This window comes from Leiobunum rupestre, chromosome 8 (assembly GCF_980474605.1).
Source record: "Leiobunum rupestre chromosome 8, qqLeiRupe1.1.hap1, whole genome shotgun sequence".
Lineage (NCBI taxonomy): Eukaryota > Metazoa > Arthropoda > Arachnida > Opiliones > Sclerosomatidae > Leiobunum > Leiobunum rupestre.
Window position 1 is genome coordinate 25150267 of NC_143391.1, and position 21646 is coordinate 25171912.

At 41.8% G+C, this 21646-nt stretch overlaps 2 protein-coding genes across 2 annotated transcripts in view; one reads left to right on the forward strand and one right to left on the reverse strand.

The window, feature by feature from the left end:
• The first annotated feature begins 8241 nt into the window (after window positions 1-8241).
• Window positions 8242-9568, forward strand: LOC149932872 (U7 snRNA-associated Sm-like protein LSm10). The gene is made up of 3 exons (XM_090157514.1): window positions 8242-8314; window positions 8372-8601; window positions 9257-9568. Exons 2-3 carry the CDS (start codon window positions 8471-8473, stop codon window positions 9501-9503), a joined length of 378 nt encoding a protein of 125 aa, XP_090013640.1. The 5' UTR covers window positions 8242-8314; window positions 8372-8470; the 3' UTR covers window positions 9504-9568.
• Window positions 9569-9616: 48 nt separating this feature from the next.
• Window positions 9617-21646, reverse strand: part of sev (receptor protein-tyrosine kinase sevenless) — a 37688-nt gene continuing 25658 nt past the window's right edge. Inside the window, exons 6-36 of the mRNA XM_090157513.1 lie at window positions 21513-21597; window positions 20769-20920; window positions 20551-20698; window positions 20172-20300; window positions 19929-20104; window positions 19769-19863; window positions 18922-19685; window positions 18731-18856; window positions 18482-18660; window positions 18228-18417; window positions 18009-18165; window positions 17588-17945; window positions 17377-17515; window positions 17062-17309; window positions 16463-16735; window positions 15652-16402; window positions 15371-15585; window positions 14748-15305; window positions 14372-14685; window positions 13999-14300; window positions 13832-13933; window positions 13630-13774; window positions 13408-13570; window positions 13279-13343; window positions 13088-13217; window positions 12924-13021; window positions 12664-12861; window positions 12448-12582; window positions 12225-12376; window positions 11499-11605; window positions 9617-11292 (exon numbers count right to left, since the gene is read on the reverse strand). Coding sequence (XP_090013639.1) covers window positions 10429-11292; window positions 11499-11605; window positions 12225-12376; window positions 12448-12582; window positions 12664-12861; window positions 12924-13021; window positions 13088-13217; window positions 13279-13343; window positions 13408-13570; window positions 13630-13774; window positions 13832-13933; window positions 13999-14300; window positions 14372-14685; window positions 14748-15305; window positions 15371-15585; window positions 15652-16402; window positions 16463-16735; window positions 17062-17309; window positions 17377-17515; window positions 17588-17945; window positions 18009-18165; window positions 18228-18417; window positions 18482-18660; window positions 18731-18856; window positions 18922-19685; window positions 19769-19863; window positions 19929-20104; window positions 20172-20300; window positions 20551-20698; window positions 20769-20920; window positions 21513-21597 — 7518 coding nt within the window. The 3' untranslated portion in view covers window positions 9617-10428. The remainder of the gene's footprint in view (window positions 11293-11498; window positions 11606-12224; window positions 12377-12447; window positions 12583-12663; window positions 12862-12923; window positions 13022-13087; window positions 13218-13278; window positions 13344-13407; window positions 13571-13629; window positions 13775-13831; window positions 13934-13998; window positions 14301-14371; window positions 14686-14747; window positions 15306-15370; window positions 15586-15651; window positions 16403-16462; window positions 16736-17061; window positions 17310-17376; window positions 17516-17587; window positions 17946-18008; window positions 18166-18227; window positions 18418-18481; window positions 18661-18730; window positions 18857-18921; window positions 19686-19768; window positions 19864-19928; window positions 20105-20171; window positions 20301-20550; window positions 20699-20768; window positions 20921-21512; window positions 21598-21646) is intronic.

Sequence of the window (21646 nt, forward strand, 5' to 3'; positions counted from 1 at the left end):
TTACGGGTAGTAATTCTCATCCCCGGAACAGGCGTATAAAACGTTTTAGGGTAAAAAGAGTACACTTTTAGTCCGAGAACAGGCAAAAAGAAACCATCTCTTGGGTGGATACTGAAGAAGTAATTTTTATAAATAGTAGGAATATAAAAACTTGTAAAACATCGGAAGAGGGGAAAACACTAAGCCTTGGTTGAATAACTGAATATGAGCTAAATTGATGGCTTCTAAAATTGATTTTGCGCGTGAAAATATATATATTTTTTTTATTCGATTGTGACGTGTGGGACAATTCAGTCCTCTCGTCCATTTGATTAATCAGGGCGAGATATGTGTAACGGCCACGCCAACGGGGGGATACGTGGGGACAGGGGTGGGGACACCCGTGGCGGAAGTATTCCGACCACCCGTTGGGGGATTGGTTGTCGTCCTCACACGGCCATCCACAAACTCTGCCTCCCGGACGCTTGGGATTACAGGAGTGAGCCACTACTCCCGGCGCGCGTGAAAATACATGTACATGTTATGGTCAAAAAAGCAAGTAAAAAGGCTGTTTGCCCAAGACATGTAGTGGCACTGTCGCGCGCTAAAACGTCATTTCAAATTCGGTCAATTGATTATCCTATAAGTACCCCTTTTCCCACCATTCGCCATCAGAAATTCTAAATTAAATATTTGGTTGTCGGGTATTTTTCAACCTAAAAATACAAATGTCCCTTATCTTTTAGTCGTGATTGAACTGTGGAACAATCCGGATAGTACGTCAAGGATTATTTTTAAGTTCTGACGTATAAGTCATCTTGATTGGGTGTTTTCCCCCCCAAGGATGGGTATAAAGTGCGGGGAGGGGTGAATTTATGGAACCATTTATTTCATCCGTGGGTAACTGGGCTGGTCCCGACTAATTGGACTCGGTGGAAAAAATTCCATCGCTATTATTTCAGGATATTTTGAAAGGAAGTCATTGAGATGAGGAGAGAGAAAAAATCCCTCGCTGCGGATGATTAGTGTACTTTTTAAAGAGGCGAGGAAGAGCGCGCGCGTCCGCTAAAGGCAGGTAGCCGGGGTTCTTCGCGCCGAGAACCTTTTAATAGTCACGTGTCACGACTTTTCTGATATAGAATCTCCCCTCTCGAAAGCGAGAGCCTCGCCGCTGCACACGTCTCGGGGGCACCTGCGCCAGAGCAAAGACGCGTTTTTTAAAGCTATCCGAAAATAAGCGTTAAGCCACCGCGGGTAATCTGTTTGGCTGCAAAATTAGATCTACCTGTATTCAAGAAGTAGGGGGAAGAAACACCTATTGAGAAAGAGAGAGAGAGCCATTCATTCACCTCCAGTGTTTGACCTTTTGTAATGGGATAAAAATTTACTTTTTTTTGGGTATGAAATGTTAAATTTGATGGCACGGTTATCTTAAATGGATTATTTTAGACTTCACTTATATATTTTACGATTAAAAACGGACTAATGTTTTAAAGACGACTTTGTCTAGAAGCAGTGGTGGCGGAATACGGGGGTACAGGAGTACATTGTATCCCCCTAGATTTCCGGTAGGGTTACAATTAATGTATTTGTACCCCTTCCCCCTAAACTGCCCTTCCAAAATTTCCATAAAAAAACATTTCAGTCTATAACTTTCCCAAGCCATCAGAAATAATAATGATATAATTGATATTATACGTAATCTTCTAAAGTATAATGATGAGTGTTTGTATATATATATATATAAGTATATGTGTGTGTGTTTGTGCGCTTTAGGAATCTACAGCTTTCAACTTAGGTATAATATCTCATGATACTGTGGTTTTCGACGGTTACGGTCGGCAAAACAACTTTAATTAATGAAATTAATTTAATAATTAGGTATATCCGCTATATACAAGATATTACACTTTGATCTTAGCCAAAAGACCTTTTTTCTTAATACACACGAAAAAAGCTTAAATTATTGCAATTTTTTTAAAAGCTTTTTTCTATAGATACTAGGCCGTATAATAAAAGACAAATTATTATGTAATCAACGTATAGTTAGTTAATATTGTCATTAATCAGTTGGTTATATTGGGTAGGTGCCATGCGTGGAAACTGTTATTGCAGCCTTCTATTTACGTAGTGAAAATTAGCGTCTTTAGCGCTATATCAAATAGCTAATTAATCATCGTAATGTTTTGACATTTTCATTGGAAGAGGGATTACAAATACAAATAGACATATCTTTCCGGGAAATACCGGGTATCCCAGCTGTTATATTCATATAATTATATAACCTTAAGAAGTGATATAATTAAATATTGAATTAGACTCGCTATAATCGTGGAAATCACTAGCCGTACAAATATGAAATTTTATCGGAAAACTGTAGGTTGTTGCGAATTTTTACTTTTGTACCCCACCAACTATTTTCCTTCCACCGCCACTGCTAACACGTTGACGAGTGCCTTACTCGAATGTCGTAATACTTTAACAGGGTTAAATTGATAACACCTTTTAACTTTATGAAATTTCAAGTCGACATATAGACGACTGTGAAATATAGGTTTTACTGTTTTCTATCAAAGTTAGTCGATTTTCGTGAACGCTGGGAATATTCGCGTGGTTAGTTTCCCATTTGAATATCCGCGTTGTTGCAGATGTTTTTCGAGCAATCGACCATTTTCTGGAGAGTCACAAAGCTTTACCTAGATTGCAAAATATGAAAAAGCTACCGTTGAATCTCGGGACGACGATAAAGAATGAAAACAATTTACTAGTGTCTCTCTCTCTATTTCGTTAAAATTTCCATCTGCCACTCTTTGGTTGGATTTCTTCTTTTGCGGTGACGCTCCGCGCGTCTTCACCTGCCTCCGCTGTTTCTGTTCAATCACTACGCTACACGGGGGACTTTACCAAAACAGGACATTTTTATTCTTTCCACATGGAAACTACGTAAATTAGATTACAAAGAGAAAAGAGGCTATACAGCAAAAATAATTTTGCGAAGCTGGAGCCACCCTGGTTCCGCGATGGCCTGTTAAAGGAAAGACGACAACGGCCAAAACTATTCTTTCGAAGGCGTTAAATAATGGGGAGATGAATGGGTTCGGATCAGGACGCGACACGCGATAGACACCTTTATTTTTCTTTCTGGAAGTTGATTCTGAGAATAATTTCGTCATTTTTACGGTTCACTTAGTTTAGTCCGTTTCCCAAGGGTTTCTAAACGGTTTTTCTTATCTCGTAGCTAACGCTGATCTTCATCCTGTTACCCTTTTCGCGATTCCGTGATAGTTCCGAACAAACGGCGGAAGCGTCGAGCTCCATTTCTTCCGTAATTAAACCTTTTAGTATACGTTAACCCCCTCTATCGGAGACCAGAATCGAAGCGTCGTGGGAAATTCTTCATCTTCCGATTAACGATTAACGAAATTTCGGTTGACGATATACGTATTTTCCTAACCTGGTCTAATGGTCCCGGTTCAAGGTTTTATTACGGGAAGACGGTGAAGTCTGTTTAGACACGAACTTTTCTTTACCCTGGACGCCTCTTTTGGAAACGACTGATTTCACTTCTCTCAATTAACTCTTCATTTTACTAATACAACTAACGGTTTCCGGAGTTCGGGAAGGACATCTAATTAGATATAACTGGGTTAGTATTCCGAAGTTGAATGTATAGTCGCAAAAATGGGATTATTTATAACGGTTTTTATTATATCTAATCCCAGCAGTTCTCGAATAGCCTAGGAGGATGGAAATACTGGAGGGGAAATATGGGATTCATAGGCCTGGCAATGTGGGGAATTCGGACATAAGATACTAGAGACACCTAGTGGACACCGTAGTCAAAATTTCGTCCGCGTGTTCGTTGGGGCTTGGTTAGAAATGCGTGCAGGTTTTAAAATCGTGTTAAAGATTTATTTATTTTGTCTTTAAATTAAATAAACATCTCCGAAATTAGTTCCGTAGAATTCAGCTTGTACAAAAAACCGTTGTGAATAGAAATTTATAGTGACAAAAAATTCCGCCTATTTTTACGATGGCGCTACGCTCGTATGTCCGAAATTGTATAGCTCTCGCGTTGCCGAAGCTAAAACAGCGGGTCCGTGATGGGGGAATACAAATTTCTGTTCCAGGTACGCAGTATTATATTCCTAGGAATAGCTAACGGTCTAAAGGCGTATAAATTAGGGAAATTTCTAATAGCAGTCACCCCCGCCGATTAGATGGCGTCACTACAAGTAAGGGCTAGTTTTCACTAGTCCAAAAACGCCACGACGGTTAGCTTCGACGCAAAAAATTCCCGTTAGGCCTAATACAATATTTTTGCGTCCGCCGTCGCCGTCGTCCTGTTTCTGTCCTAGTGAAAACCAGCGGTAGACATTTTTTTCAAACTCGGGCGTTGAGTAGACCATCGAGAACTAACCCCCTGGGGGTTATTTGCCATGAGTAGACCTTCATGTACCTTGGAAGTTCGTAAAAGGAAAATTTTCAATGGACATTCGTTTTGCCATGGCAACCAAAAATATTTTTCACAACTCAAGTTTAAACTTTATCTACGTAAAATAGCATGGGAATATCACAGTTTGCCATTTTAAAAAAATTAAAAAATTAAAATTTTGGCAAAACAATTGGGTAAAATTTATAAAATTGGGTAAATTGATAAAAATTAGTAAAATCAATAAAATTCGGTAAAATCTTAAGGGTTTACAATCCGTGATTTTCCTACCATTTTTTAAGTAAAGCAAGTTTAAATTTGAGTTGTAAAAAAAAATTGGTTGCCATGGCAAAACGAATGGCCATTGAAACTTTTCCCTTTAGGAGTTTTCAAGGTACATGAAGGTCTACTTAACCCCCGAGTTTGAAAGAAATCGGGGAGAAACACCTCGGGATGTCTCCTTGTAAATCCACACTTTTCAGTGCCCAATTCACAATCGAAACGAGTCTAGGTGGCGTAACGGCACCAGCTTCTTCGAGGTAGTGCGTATGATCTAGCGTCTGCTTCTGACAAATTAAAAAGTCACAAAAAGTTTGTTTTAAATAAACTTATCAAAATATAAGCAAACAATGTAAAAATTATATTAAAATGAAATTATCATTATTTATAAAGTCAAATTTACGAATAAAGATGAGGAAAAACTAATAGCGTCTGCTTTAGCCGCTACCTAGCTATCTAGGTTTAAAACGCGAATAGAAAAGAAGGGAAACGTTTCACCCGCTTTCCTGTTGATGGAAATTTCTTAAACCCCCTAGTACTTACTTGTTAGTGGCGCTATCTATTCGGCACCTGCTCTTAAAATTCCCCTTTAACATTTTAGTAAGGTTTTACCAAAGATAATATAAACCTCGTACCAAAGATTCGAAATAACTGCCTCGTGCGTAGTCAATAGCTTTTACCCCCTAAGAAAAAATTAGCTTCATAGTTACCATGGTAACCAACTATGCATAAAACTACGGGCAACTTTGATGACGCGCTGTTGCGAACAGTGCGTCATCAAAGTTTGACATGATAGGACTATGTCAGCTAGGAGCAAAAAACACAGCAGTGTGTCAGAATTTATAGCCCGGTGTACCTAGTAACAGAGACCATACCATCGGAGGCCAATCAATATAGTGCCCTACGCCAGCGTTCCCAAGCCCGGACAGGTGACAAATCCAGCATGGGCAGTAGTACCCTACTATTGATGGTCGCACCTTAGACGCAAGCCGCTCAACCCAGCAGAAGGTGCAGCAACGGGTGGACTGTCGGAGTAAAAGTGGATGCTATAGCAACTCCAGCCGACACCCTACCTATGTAGGTAAAGAGTCAAACCCTTTGGAGAGAACTCCTAAAGGGGAACGACGAGCACACAGTGGTCCACATAACCCGGCACAGCTGGCACCGGATATCCCGGTGGGCTCCTAAAGGCCGGGAAACAGGACCACCGTGTCCTCGTACGGAGGCCCGCCGCCCCACAGTAGGCTACCCAATCCGCCGAGGTGGCCAGTTTGCCTGGACCTTCTCCGTTAGCCTGAGCCGAAGCTCAGTTTCCAGCCCAAACCTGACCGAAGTCGGAGGGGGAGATACGACCATGTGATCAGAGCTAACATCTCAAAGTGCACTACAGCCCTTATGGGTTACAAGAGCCAGACCCCGACTTCCCGGTAAAGCCACCAGTTATTACACACTCTAACCCATTGAGGGCCCAACAAACACAGCACCCGACACATGGAGAACGCAACCCGTCAAAAGTCGTGCATTTTCTTGCATACATTTTTCATTGGTTAGACGCTTTTGCGCCTGCTGCCGTCGGAAGGGGAAAATTCGGAAATTGTCTCCCCCCTACTCGTAAAACGTTCAGCGTAAAGGTTCGTCCAATGAAAATTGTACACAACACTGTCTTAGCGTGTTTTCTCCTTGTGATTGTTGCTCCTAGATGTCAGCTGGGAGCCACAAACACAAGGAGTACGTAGCTAGCCTTTAAACACGCTAACGCAGTGTTGTGTACAAATTTCATTGGACGAACCTTTACGCTGAACGATTTACGGGCGGGGGGGGGGGAAACAATTTCCTAATTTTCCCCTTCCGACGGCAGCAGGCGCAAAAGCGTCTAACCAATGAAAAATGTACGCAAGAAAATGCACGACTTTTGACCGGTTGCGTTCTCCATGTGTGGGGTGCTGTGTTTGTTGCTATGTCAGTGACCGATGGAGGCCGATTTTTCGGAGGTCACGTGCCGGAAGTGGGTAAACGCTTCATTACAAAAACATAAATTAGAAAGGTCCAGAATTCGAATCTAGGTTACGAGGTTCTATATTAGCTTTTTACCTAAATTTTTATTGGTTTTCAAGATTCCTTCTAAAGGATCCAAGACGTACGAGTCAGAAAGGGAATATAACGTCTAGGATTTATGAAGCATCTCAAAGGGTTCCAATATTGGCTGCTTCCTCCTATGGCGTTTGACTTTTTCGGCCCTGCGTAGGGGTTTGTTGAGGAGGTAATATTGTTGAGGTCTTTCCTAGGCTTAGTTAACCTGAACGAGATCCAGAACAAACCCTGATTATCATTTTTTTCAGCGAGTGGTCATGTTAAAGGGACTAGGAACTAAAACGAATAATCATTTGCTAATACATGTACCGAGTTTTTTTAACATAACTAGTTAAAATCACCCTTTGCTTCTGTTAAGCCTAATCTAAGAAATGTAAAATTCATTGCTCCACCGTAAATATGGAAGCTCGTACTCCTTTAAACGCCTGAGTTTCTTTTGTCATACCAAAAGCACTTTAAACTCCATTCTTCTTGAGGTTTTAGCTTAACTCAATTTAAAGGACTTCTCAAAGAAATAATTTTTCAATTTAATTTAAATTGTTTTTTTTATTACGTATACTCGTAGTTGAATGGCATTGTACTCAGCTTGCCAAGAAACCCAGGCCTTTCAATTTGCCATAGAGTTACTTCTACCAAAAGTAGTCTTATGCTACTTTTGCTTCTACCTAATATTATGATTACTAATTTTTAGTATTACTTTTCTTATTGTACTCGGAGCTGGGTGCCTTTATGTCCTAGCTCACCAAAAAAACGGAGCAAAGAGGCCAGCGAAATATTGTCGTGTTTTCCGACAGTTTGTAAAAAGCGGGAGTTCGTTTTCTTATTGAAAATAAGCTATATGAAGAGACTAGCGCCATCTGATTTTAAAAGGAGTGTTGAAGAATATTTGGTCACTTTGGTTCGTTGTTTAGACCATAGATATAGGAAACATATATAAAGGTCTAGATAAAATATTACAAAGGGAGTGAATACGGAGGCGACAGCTAGCAGAAACGCGTAATTTCTGCAGGCTATAATTATAACGCGCTATCTATCGGTAAGAAAGCTCGTGCTATCGTCGCGAGAGCCATTGTCTCCTGCTTAAAAATGATACTAAAAGTCACCAACAGATGGTATCTAAAGACTTCCGCCTACGGAAAGGTCAAGCACTTAGTACTAAAATGCTAAGAGAGCTCGCGCTCTTGGTCACGTGCCTTCCTCGGTGTCTGCTAGGTGTCAATTCCGTATTTTATGTTAGGCTTAGACGACCCGAAATCTATCTAGACCTTTATATACATTTCTTATATCTATGGTTTAGACACAGAAGGCGCCAATGTTTTCATAAACGTATGAAAAGATTCAAATAGGATTGGCTAGATGGCGACCGCATCGATATTATTCTTAAAATTTGTTTTGCGCATAGTTTTGCGTGATCGCCGCTGATTATGGATTTTCAATCAGAAAATTAATTACCTTTTCGTTAATATTATAATTTATTTTATTTTGAATTCGTTATACACTTGCATATAGGAAAATGTACTAAATTCAGTAAAAGTATGTTCAATTAAATATAGCTAAATAGTATGATAAAGTTAGTTTTTTTCTTCACAGATTATAAACTTAGAGTAGAACATCTGATCAAATATCATGGACTTATTTCTGCAACTATAAAATCAGTTGGACAAGAAACAGAAATATCATTGATTTAAAATGTCCATGAAAGAACGAGCAATTTCCTGTAAAACTCTTATATGCCTTCTTCAAGCCATTGTGGGAAAGGATACTACGGTTGAGCTACGTAATGAAACAAGTGTTACTGGTCGAATCTCTCATGTTGATGGGTAAGCTTTTTTTGCCACATTTGTTTCAAGCAGATTTTCATTCAAAATCTTCTTATAAAATAAAATTACATTTTGTTTTGCATAGCAAGAGCATTTACCATTTTTTTTATTGTTCTATAAAGGCCTTTTCACAGGAGCCTACTTTTTGAGTCAACTTTGAGTTTAGTCAACTAGTTGGTTCGTGCATGTGAATAAAAGTTCGACGAGTTGATCCACCAAAAAAGTACGCGAGAAAAAAATGGATCACTGATCCATTTTTGCTGACTCAGCAGTTTGATATGAAAAGTTGGCTCGTGTGGAAAGGTCTTAAGTCTACCTTACATTGAGGTTCCTGCCCTATAGTTGGGTTTCTTTATGTAATTGTTATTGTAATTGGATTGGTGCATCACTTAAACTTATAGCCAGGACTTTTGAACCACAAATAACTGTGCCTTTTGGGTCCAATCCCACTTAATTATAGATTATATATAGATGAAGAAAGAATTATGTCTTGCCTGTTCTGTGCTCTTTTTAAAAACTTGAATATTTGGGTAATATTGTTTCTCAATTTTCACTCATCTTGGCTTGAAATCTTCATCTCTCCTCTTTCTCTTTTTATTAAGATTTCTAAAATAACAACTTTAATAGAAGCTAATTTTTAAATATTTTATTAAAGGTTTATGAATACTGAAATTAAAGATGCAATTCTTACTACACCTTCTGGTGTTAAACATCGATTCTCAAACTTTTTTGTACAAGGGAAGCAAATTCGTTTTGTTCAAATACCTGAGAATGTTGATATCATTAAAGCCATTGAAGGAAGACTTTCCGTAATTCGTAAGCCACAAACTCATCGTGAGCGCGCTATGCCCTTGAAAGCTTTGAAAAATACCGAAAAAATTAGAAAAGAGTTGTACCAATGAGCCTCTAATGATTTTTGTGATACTAATACATTTTATAGAATAAATACTCATATTGAGTGTTAGAATGGCAATTTTAATAAATTTATATAAAAAATACATTCATTTTTCTGACAGCGTTTAAAATTTCTGGGGTAAAGGCCTTTCTCCAGTATAAATATACTTGATACCAAGAAGTACCAGTACTTTTATTTGACTAATAACCAGTTTACATTAAATTACCGGTTGCGATTTATGTCATTACCAGTTATTTAATTGGAATGCTATGCTTTTTACAATATTTAGATAATTGGGCTTTTGACTTCTTTGCGAATATTTACAAATGACTTTTACAATAATTCAGTATAAAAAATAAGAAGTTTTTTTAAAAATATTTTAACTCCGTGGTATCAAAATATACAAGCTGCCATTTTGGGCCGAGAAATATCTTTAACTTATACAAGTGGGGGACTTTTGATGTAAAATTTACAAAAAAAAAGCATTTAACTCGTTTTGAGTTTTTGTAAGAAAATTGGTTAAGACTGTTTAAGGGTGGTGGTGAAAACACATCTAGACTAGAGGCTATTATAACCTACCCGTACTCCTGTAAACTAAAATGCCAATACTCTAACGGACCAAGTTGTAACATTTCAAAGTACTGTTAAGTACAAAACATTTGAAAATTTACATATATTAATGGTGACCTAATACGAGATTTGTAACGCATCCCGTACTAAAAAGTCATAGTATTTACAAAAAACTGACGCGTCTATTGCCATTCAATCATTTGGCTCTAGTTAATGTTACCTCTTTATATACACTGTAACGGTAAATAATTTTATACAAAAGATCCACAGGGTCTGAGATTCTGGTATTAAAAATTCGCGAGTGGTTTAAAATCTTCGTAAAAGGGTTTTAAAAATATATATCAAAACTGTAGAAAATCTACTCAGCACCAAGATGATTTAGGGGTGTAGCTTAGGTCTACCCCGTTCGAAAGGGACGATAGTGTCGAGATCCCGCTGTGTCGTTTACTGTCGTTGCCCTGGCACGTACTGGTTGACGCTGAAGATAGTGACCAGGAGTCGCTGTTTTTGTGGCGGGTAAAAGGGCTTCCATTAGCGCTGACGGAGTTGTCCAAAGTGCCGCACCTGTGCACGCTGGGCGTACATTGCAACCCCTGAAGCGATTGCGAAGAATTGTTTTGATAAAATGGGTTTGTGGTTTCCAGGCCGTGGGTCGAATCGCCATCTTCGCTTAGGTTGTTATTTGAACTGCCCGGGGATGGTTTCAGTAGGGCCGAAGTCACCACGGGTGACAGGGATACGCGTCCGTTTTCCGAGAGGTTGGCTTGGGATTTTTTACCCCTGATTAGGTAATTGTCCGTCGTCGAAGGACTCGTTTTCGTCGGTTCCGGAATAACTCCGTTCTGTTTGGGTGGAATGTGCGAAGTGCCCGCCGTAAGGCACGTTGGTGGTAACTTGACCCTTCGACTAGTAGGGGTGATCGCGTTCTTATTCAAAAATTGGTTCATTTGAGCGTATTCCGAAGATGGCGGGTTCTCTGTCCGCCGTAACCTCTCGAGGGCCACCGCGGGCAAAACTGGTAATGGCACTTCGTAGCCGTCCGTGTCCGTCGAGAAATCGTTGTCGGCCAAAAGTTCCAGGTACTTGGCCGAGCTGCCACTCGCTTCTTGACCATTCGACATGGCGCCGTTTCGCAGCAGCGGCGACGTGAACGATGACGACTCGGAGGCGTCCACAGATCGTGTCATCGAGCTCCCGCGACGCACTCGGCTTTCGTTCGCTCTCGACTGCGTTAAATAAAATATTTTAATTATAGACAGGATACGCGTTAGCTCCCTTCCTGGCAAAAAAACGATATTATTCAAAATTCCCTTTATTGCTTTAAAACAATTTCCCCTTTGAGTAAATCTAACCCGGTTTTACCCAAAAACCCATTGAAATTGAAAATATTTTAACATTATTAATAAAAAAATATAATAAAAATAGCGCATACCATGTCCTGCACCCCTGGGCTGCTGGCTAGGCTTTCGGTGTCGGCGGGTCTTTCGGACAGTAACGGGCGCTGGTCGGCTAAACTGTCCCTTATCTTGGCTAATTCCTCTGCGCAAAACGAAACAAAATATTTCAGTCTTTCAAAATATTCGTAAAAGCGTAGTTTCTTTAATAAAAAGTCCCAATTTTAGGAGCATTCACGCGTGACGCTTTTCATTTTTGTTCACCCCATTTTTTTTTCCTTTCATTCATACAAACCGTAACCAATACATTACCGGTATAGTTCAGAATACGGTTAAAGTAAACAAGAATTAGAGTAAGACCAAAAGTCACGAAAAATAAGCCTATTTGAATAGTACTTTGTAAGAAAAGCCACCACCGCACCGTCAGTCACAATTCATTACCACCACCATAAATATAACACTTTAGAAATAAATTATAATTTCGAAATATTTCGGAACGGGTTTTTTTGGGTAGATAGATATAAAAATTTCAAGAAATATAGAGTGCCCATTTTTTGTCTCGCTCTTTTTTTTCTACCTTGTGACTGGGGTTGTTGGAGTTCCTCACTGTGGTACGCTAAGTTGTCAAAACCTGTTAATAAAATATTTTGAAAAAGCCGTTTCCACCAACGCTCGTAACGAAATTATCTTATCTAAGTTAGTTTACGTGTCGTTACGTGATAAGAAAGGATTTACGAAATTCGAAGAAATCGAGAAGAACTCACCGTCATAATAACGTCCAATGTAGCTGTGAGGTATTAAAGGGGTATTTTGCGCCGAGTTTTTACGCTTTAGATCTTCGAGCGTTTCTAAGCAATACGTGAATGTAGGGCGATTTTCCGGGCAGTAGTTCCAGCACTTTAACATAAGCTCGTGGCTGTAAATCAGTTCAATTTCTTTAAAAATGCGTTCGCGACTAAGGGGAAGAAATTGGTTATAATTTCTTACAGCTCTTCCGGGCAATTGCCAGGTTGATCCAGTCTTCCACCGCCCCTCACGTGATGCAGAACGTCCAGATTCGTTCTCGCTGGATAAGGTTGCTGGCCCAACGTCATGACTTCCCATAATAAGACGCCAAACGCCCTGATAAGGAGGGGATTAAATACGATTAATTACATCGTGTACGGCGTGATTAGTATCGCGAAATGTCCGATTGTATTTTACCAGATGTCCGATTGACTGGTGAAAACCCCGTCTACCAAAGATTCCGGAGCCATCCATCGAACTGGTAAAAGGCCTTCGCCTTCTTTGCGGTAGTAATCGTTCTTGTAAATGTCTCTGGCTAATCCGAAGTCTCCGATTTTAACTATACGCGATGCGGGATTGTGACTAGATACCAAGCAATTTCGAGCGGCTAAATCCCTATAAATTCCAGTTTTTAGTTGGCTATCAAAAAAGAGTGGTTTTATGATTGCGTTAATTACCTGTGTACAAAATGCATTTCTTCCAAGTATTTACATCCTTTGGCCACGTCAACGCAAATTCCCAATAAATCGTCAAGTGTCAACGAGTAATGGTTGTTCTATCAATAAGCAAAAAAAATTAGTTTTTCCGCGAACATTAAAGGATATGTATGCTAGGCGCTTACCGCCATGGGCCTGTTGGACCTTAAGTAAGACAACAAATCTCCGCCTTCCATAAGTTCCAGAATTATGAAATTGGGATTGTTGTTGAGGCATATGCCGAGTAATTTCAGAATATGTTCGTGTTGAAAATTGCTGTTGGCAGAAAATTGTGTTAAAGATAGTTCTCTAATCGACAAGCCCCCTATATACTGACCTCATTAGCTTAGCTTCTTTCAAGAATTCGGCCTTTTCTTGGTCCGTGGCGCCTTTTCGCAAAGTCTATACCATTGTACGAATTAGATTACCTCATTCGTAAACGTTTATTAGGATAAGAGTATTTTACCTTGACCGCCACTTTAATGGGTGGCATGCCTTCGTCTTCCAAATCGTGGGCGGTTCCCTCGAACACTTCTCCGAACGCGCCGCTGCCCAAAAATTTAGTCAGCCCAATTTGTTCCCTGCTAATGTGCGGGATGGTTGCCAGTTCCTCATCCGTGGGGATGTCTCTGTTATAGCGTTAAATTGGATAAGTTGGAACTGTTGCGCGCCCGTAATATCGCCTTACCCGACTGAATATAACGCGTTGTTTTGATGGATGAAATTTCCGTGATGAGGTAGTTCTCTCAGCGTTGCCAACTCAACGTCAGGTCCGTGGATAATGTGACCATTCACTTGGATCGCTTTCTTAAAGATGACCCGCCGTTTTTGAACTAAAATAACCGTTTGTTAGTGGTCAGTAGTTTAAATTTGATCGGAATCGAGCTTACGAATATATAAGGCTACGAATAGACAGACAACCACCAGCGCCGACGCCGATAGGACGGCGATTAGTATCATTTCAGTTTGTTCTCCGGCAGGTTCGGTATACGCTGAAAATAATTGACGACATTGGTACCTTCCGGTTCTATTGATTCGAAAAGCTCTGGTAGTTTACCTCCGGGTTCGGGTAGGAAGAAGTTAGCCCCGACTTCGCTAAAGTTACTCGCTCCGTATTCCGTGATGGCTCTGACTCTGAATTCGTACTCCGCCTGAGACGGAAGATCTTTGATGATCCATTGATTTTGAGAGCCATTATAGACCGTTTGCCAATCGGGTTTTTGGGGCGAAATGCTCGAGAAGAGAGTTGACGATGAATACGCGGCCGAAGTGGCGTTGACGATGCTGCTGGCGTTGTCTCGCGCGATGTACTCGGGCTCGTATCGCAACATTTGTGACGTTTCCGCTACCGCTACCGGTCTGAAATCGGCGAAATGAGTGATTAATCAAATCAAAGAGGTATTGATATCTATATCAATTGGGAAACCCACAGAAATTGCAGTTCGTAAACCAAATCTTCTCCGCCGTTTTTGGCCACTTCTTCCCACCAGACTTGGTAGAGATCTTTCGAGAGGCTTCGTACTTCGGGGGCATCCGGGACATCGGGAAGGTCCCCGAGAGTTTGGAAAATGAAATTCGGCTTATCCTTGGTTGGCCAGGTGTAAGTTACGTTGGAGGTATGGTAAATTAATAGCAGTTGAACCTCGTAGGAAGCTTTGGGTATCAAATCGAACAGCTCGAATAAATAGGTTTTTCCCTCTTCCGTCGTGCTCAAAGGCTGGTTTTTCCAAATCTGCCTTCCAACCTAGGGGAAATTCGCGTTTATATCTAATCTTTTTCGTTGCTAGAGTTATTTTTTGCACGTACCTCGACATATCTCAATTGATGTTTGGCGATTGTTTTATTCCTCGGAGATTGCCATTGAAGTTTCAACGTCCTCGGAGTGATACCGAGTAACGTGACGTTATTGGGCAGATCGAATGTCGTGGCTGAAATGACGGAACTATCGCTGTACAGGTCTTTTTTCAGCGAGAAAGCTCGAACCAATATGGTGTACTTCGTGCCGGGTTCAATTTGCGTCTTTAGCGATTTAACGTGACGGCCTCCGATGAAGTCAGTTTCCACGCTGAAATGAGCGTTTTCCTGGCCAATGTTTTTAGTCGTCGGGTGCCAGCGAACTTCGTACGAGATATTATTTCCGTTTGGAACGATCGGGGGCTCCCAGAAAACGTCGATTCTCGTCGGAGATATCGCGATGGCAGAAACTCCCACTGGCGCCGAAGGAGCTCCTTCTCTGCTCTGAAATCGTTTAACCATTCCTAGAGAGGGTTTGCCACTAGTGTAGAAATTGCTGACGGCGGCTTGAACCGTGTAATACGTAAAAGGTTCCAAGTTCTTCAAAAACATCGTCGTATTTGTCGATCGCTGTCGGAGGAAAAATAAATATTTAATATTTGCTTTACCGGACTCGCGGTGTTAAAATTATTTACTTCGATTTTGCATTTTTCCAGTGTCTCGTCGCATTCTCTAGTGCCGTTCTGCCAGACTTTTCCGTAGTAAAGCGTGTACGTTACGGTTGAAAATGATATTTTAGAGCAATTGGCCCTCCTCTTCGCGGGCTCCAGGCTAATTTTCGCGCTATTCGGGGTTTCCGACTTGACTTTTGGCGTTCCATTGTAATTCAACGGTACCAAACACGCCTGATCTGCTCAAAGGAAAGGTCTTTTTTTAGGAAAATCGTTACTGAAAAAATTTTTGTCGCTGGATGTACCTGGGTATGGTTGAAGATGATCTCCGATAGCTTTTATTCCGCGAATGTCCCCGGCTGGTTCGGCATTGTTATAGGAATTTCTCGTTTGAGAGGCGCCTCTCATTTTCGCGTCGGAGCGAGTGTACAACTGCAGATTGCCGTCGTTCTTGTTCATGAGGAAAATACGTCCGTCAGGCGCGTTCAACCAATAGACGTAACTTTTGTCCGCCGTAATGGAAATCGGCCGAATTCCAGCGGCGTTAAACACCAATCGACAAACGCATCCGTTCATGTCGGAAGCCCAAATTTGGCCGAGTTCTTCGTCGACCCACAAAACTTCCGTTTTTCGGGGATTTGATCGATCGATAGTTATGGCATTTCCAACTAGGGGATTCAACGGGCAATTGCAGTTATCACTTCGCCGTCTTCTAGCGCCGGAACGGCTATCCCCGGATGCCTGGTAGATTATTGGTTGCCTGAAAAAGGAATGCGAGTCGTTCCCTTTCAAGTCACACGTCAGCAGATGTCCTTTTCCGTTCCGGTCGATCGAGGTGAAGATTATTACGCTGGAAAATGGATCCACTTCGAGGGAACCGATGGTGTTGTTGGGATAATTTTTATCAGTACAATTGACCAGAACCTTGACTTCTCCGTGACCACTCAAATCCATGTCCCAAACCGTGCTGAAGGAGTCTTTTCGCTCCGACCAGTATAGGTGGCGCCCGACCCAGTCCACGGCGAAACCCTTTCCTAATCCGGACAGAGAATGTACCTGAAAAACGACCTTAATTAGTGTCTTTCATTCTACGCATAAAATATGATCCGCTTTTACCACAACGTGGTTTGATCCGCTCAAATGAGAAGACATAAGCGCCTTCTCTTCCAACCAGTAGATAATCTCCGTCTCTCCTTGGTTCAAGAATGTAACGGCCACAGGAGGCGACACCGTATTCGAAATGATTCTTTCTCGCCCAGTGTCCATATCTGCCAAATTGACGGATTCCGCCTGAGCCAACAGTAGTTTAGGAACTGGATTCTGTTCGGAGATTCTGGCTTCGGCGACCTGACTGTATTTGCCCTCGCCCATCGCCGTTCTCGCTCTAACCTGATAATTCCGTTTCGGATTAATACGTTGACCTATGTCTAATAGGTAATAAGTAATTCCATAAGTGTATAATATTGTTACACTTCGTATTTTTCACATGCAAAAGTTTTACTGAGAGCTATTCACAAGACAGACTGCATTACGTGCTTCGTCACCGTTTACCATCCGCTTGCTCCCGCGTCACACGTAGCCTTTGATAGCACCTCGCTAGGGGGGGATTTTCTTCTTGTGATGACGCCACTTCGTTACTAGCTCTCAGTAAAATATTCCCCAAAGTGGCAAACTTATGGAACAATATTATAGACTTATGGTAATTCTTAACGTACTATGAAATAGTAGGTAGAATGATTCTTAAGAAACACGCGGCTGTAACTGTTTTGAGCGTAATCTCTCCATTGGCTCCCGCATAAGTCGCTCTCGTTTTCTGCCCAGCAGGACACTTGATATCCCGTGATTACTCCATTGGCCGGTTCCGGTGGAGACCAACGAAATTCGATTTCGACCAGTTTCGTTTTCGTATGAGGGTGGTTTATATACGAAACGAACGTCCTGAGGTTTTTCGGTACCGATGGAACTGTTAAGGTAAATTGCGACGTTAGAGTAAAACCGCGTAAGATGGAGTGGTTAGAAGCTACTCTTACTGTATTCCGGGGTGGTGACGTTTACTAAGGTCGTTTTGGCCGAAGCCCAATACGTGAAAGGCCTAACTGAAAGATATAATACGGTTGCCGGATTGAGGGGTGGCTCCGAGTTGAAATGATACGATGGTTCCGTCGTCACCTGCGATAGAATCGCGATACGATTAATATTTTACCGCCAGTCAAAAGCCGGAGAGAATGAAATAACACTTACTAGAGATATACTATCTTTGGAGTTTTTAGGCTGGATGTTTTGGTAAATGACGACTTCGTAGTACACAGTTCCGTAGTTGACTTCGGTAGAGGGCCGCCAGTGAACGGTGAAGTTGTCCCAAGTGCCTTGGAGTGAGAATCCGCTTTTCGCGATTCTTTCCGGGATGACGGTGATTGTTCCCGTGGCTCCTTTCGGTAGAGGCTGGAGAGACGGGTCCATCACCATCAGAGACCGGAGTCCACTCAGTCCCAGTCCTTGCAGAGTCGCGATGTTTTTCCCACGCATGTCGCTCACCATAGCTTCCCTTCGCTCATGTAACCAGTATAAATGGTCGCTGAAATACCACAGAGGTCCTTTCCTGGAAAACAGTATGAGCGACAGATGGTACGCTGCTCTAAAGCCGTATTAAGGGAATACGTACACGTCATTTTCCGGTAACGTCCCGATTCTTTTGATTGATTGGTTGGGATCTTCGCAATCGTCGCAGTCTTTATTGGCGCTGTACAAGAAGGCGCCTTCGTGGCTTCGAACCATCCAGTAAACCTTTTCGCTGTCGAAATCCAGCGTCAAACCCATAACTGCGGGAAATGATTAGCTTCGTTAGCGCCTTATAGGTAAATAATAATCAGTTTCCAAGTACCGTGTTTTCCAGAAAACAGTCCCGTCTGGAAATACTTGTGTATGTTTTCGCCGTTTAGTTTGGAGCACTCTACGCTGTGCGAAGTAGCCCAATACAGTCTCCCTTGAGGCGAGTCCACAGCCAATTCCCGCGCGATGGTTTGAATTGGAAGATGCTCCGAATGACTGCCGTCCAAGTTGGACCTGGATATCTGCGTTAAAAAAGTCGTGTTTTACTGAAATGGATGGGAAACGCTTTGGTGTTGGTACGCTTACCAGTTGATGAATCGGACTAGCGCGGTAAAGCTTCGGCGCCAACCAGTCGACGGCGATGCTGGCGACGTGGCTGATGTTTTTCAGCTTCATCGGTCTTCCCTGATAACTCAACGTGTTGTAGGCGTAGATGTAGCTGGTGTTGGTGTTCAGGAATAAAGTATCTCGATACCAAGTCATGTCTTTAAGAATTTAACGCGTTCGTTACGACGTTACTTAAAGTACTGGTAACTAAAAACCAATCTATCCTACCAGTGACGTGTCCATCGTTTAGTCTTTCGCTGTGAATCAAGGGATCCGCGTCTTCTCCCAAGAGATCCGACTTAAGTACGCCATTTTCGGCACTCCATATTATAATGGGAAAACCCGTTCGTTCTCCTGCGTTGTAAAATAGCCGTATTGATTTCTAACCACCATTTAATCAATTAACGATATCGACTTACCAGTGGTATTTCTAACGGTTTTTCCCGTGAAATTTGCCGACCAGGGCCCTTTGCCTCCGATAGAATAGGCCCTGACTCGCACGATGTAAGTTTTGTTGGGCAACAAATTATCCATGGTGTATTGGGTGCTGTGGATCCGATCTCGGTGTATGATCAGAGGCCGATCTTGCGTGATGTCGATAAGATTGACTTCGTAGGACCATTTCTGCCAAGCGCCGTGTCCCAAACCACCCAAGAGCGTCGGTTTCTTCCAATATATTTTCCCCGTGTCGTCTTTGAAGACCGCTTGCACGTCTTCTACCGGGTTGTGGGGAACAGGGTCGGGTTTGGCCGACTTGTGGTACACTTTCGCGGAGTGGCACGGGCTATCGTGGATATCGTACAGAAAATTATTGTGGTAGTATTTGTTCTCGATCTGGTGGTACTCTTCGACGTAGGCCACAGTGTCGTTGGCCCAGCACAAGGTTGAATTGAAAGGGTTGTAGGCGACGCTCTTGACGCCGAAAAACTCCCGGATTTTGGAGCTGTCGTTGCGGATGTCACTTCTGTCGGAGCCGTCCAGGGCGTACGAATAGACCGTGTTGTTGGCGTTACTCGGAATGATTAGTCTCATTTTCTCGTTGTCGATGTCGAAAGAGAGAAGATCTTCGCTTTTACGCACGATTTCCGCTTCGATGAAGGTCACGGACGCCACCTTGACTTTTTCCAAGTCGACGCGATAGAGGCTACTCAACGGAAATCCCTTCATACTCCAGTATAAATAACTAAAAGAGAAAAGCAACTTTATAACGGTCATCTTGGCGATGATTTCCATACGAGCATTCTTCTTTCGGTTAAAGTCGCTCACCCGTTATAAGGGTCCACTTGCATGTCCGATGGTGCGTGGCTGGTGTTACTGACAATTATTTCGTAGTTCTCACCGTTCAACGTACAACGACTAATCTGAATAACGAACGTTTAAATATTAGAAAAGATTTATGACAATTATAACTTAGGAGTCTTTATACCTTGGTCCCTTCTACTACGTACAAATAGTCGTTGAGCCAGTCAACGGAAAGCAGACTCGGATTGTTCGTAGCCAGTTCTAAAACGCTTCGGCTCTTCCCTTCGAGGCTAACTTTATGAATTCTGCCCCGCGAGTCGGAAACGAAGAGAATCTTCATCTTATTGTGTAGAGCTACACCTTTATAGTCGAATTCCCGCGTTAAAATTACTTTCTCGTTTCTAGTTGAATACTTCGATATACGAACCTTTGACGGTAATAGAACTGTTTGCCGTTTCGAAAATTAACTCGTGATCGTTGTAAAGTGTGAAAAAATCTCGGATGTAAACGGTGTGATTCATGGCCAGAACCAATTTCGACGGAGAATCGCTTTCACCTGTATCCCGGGTAAATATTTTTAAGCTCGCCCAATTGTTTTATCACCTTAAGGCCCATTTTCATGCTCGCTGGTAGCGGATAAAAATCGTCAAAATTCGCATCCGCCACTCGCAAGCGTGAAAATTAATCTAAAATATCTGTTTGAAACAGAACGACGCGGAAAGTGAAAAAGTGTGTAGCGGAAGCGGATTTTGTCGATTTTTAAGCGCTACCAGCGAGCATGAAAATGGGGCTTAAGTCGTAAATACCTTTTTTGTCAGTTCCCGTTGAGATTTCGCTGGTAACAGTCGGCCCTTCTCCTTCGCTATTTCTGGCCCTAATGGATAAGCTGTACATTGTAGCGGCTCTTAAATCGGTGAACATGAAATGTAGCTTCTCTTTGATCGGGAAAATTTCCTTTACAAATTATTTCATAGTTTTGAATCAATTAATTAATTACTTAATTATTAATTTTTCGTCGACATACCTTCAACGTTTCGAAGTCATTGTTAAATTCCTCTAGTTTGAGAACGTAAGCGACGATGGGCCCGTTGATGAAAATGGGGGGTTCCCAACTAACCGAGATACTGTTGGCCCCCACCGCGGCCAAACTGGTGATTTTCGGCGGCAAAGGAGGTCCTGTATCGGAGCAAATTTCCAATTAATTCCTTTCAATAGTTGATTCACGGCCAACTTTGATCACGCGCTGTTCGCGCTACTACGGCCAACACATTCGTCGAAATTCCGCGAGCAAGGATTTTCCCCCTATAAACTGTACTATAATGTGTAGGAGTTCAGCGCCACGCTCGGTGGTTATATTGTCTTCAATGTAAAAACTATACTAAAAATAATAATCCGCTAGGGGCGCTGACGTCATACACATCTTTTGCTCATAGGTTAACACAGAAACGTCAACGAATGAGATGGCCGCTGTAGCGCGAGAGATGCGCGAGAAATCAAAGTTGGCCGTGGTTGATTTTATAAAATAAAAAGTGGTCTTGCCCAACTTGTTAAAATGTTGCTCTTACGTCACAAGACCCAGCTTTATTAGAATATTCTTCACACGAGCTATTTGCACGCGCTCTAGAAAAAGCTATATTCCTCGCGACTATAGCGCGCGCTAGTAGGCTTGTCAAAGTAAGAGACTATGACGTAAGAGCAACATTTCAACAAGAAGGCCACGTTAGTTTATAAAAAGAACTATTGTATCATTATGGCGAAGAGCACTCACGTCCGTAAGATAATGTTGGAATGGAGATGCTCTCTTTCGATAAATATACGTTAGATCGAGGTAAAAGTATCCAAGCTACTCTGAACTGTCAATTTTAATTTGAATTAGAAGTTTGTTGTTTAAATACTCCCAAT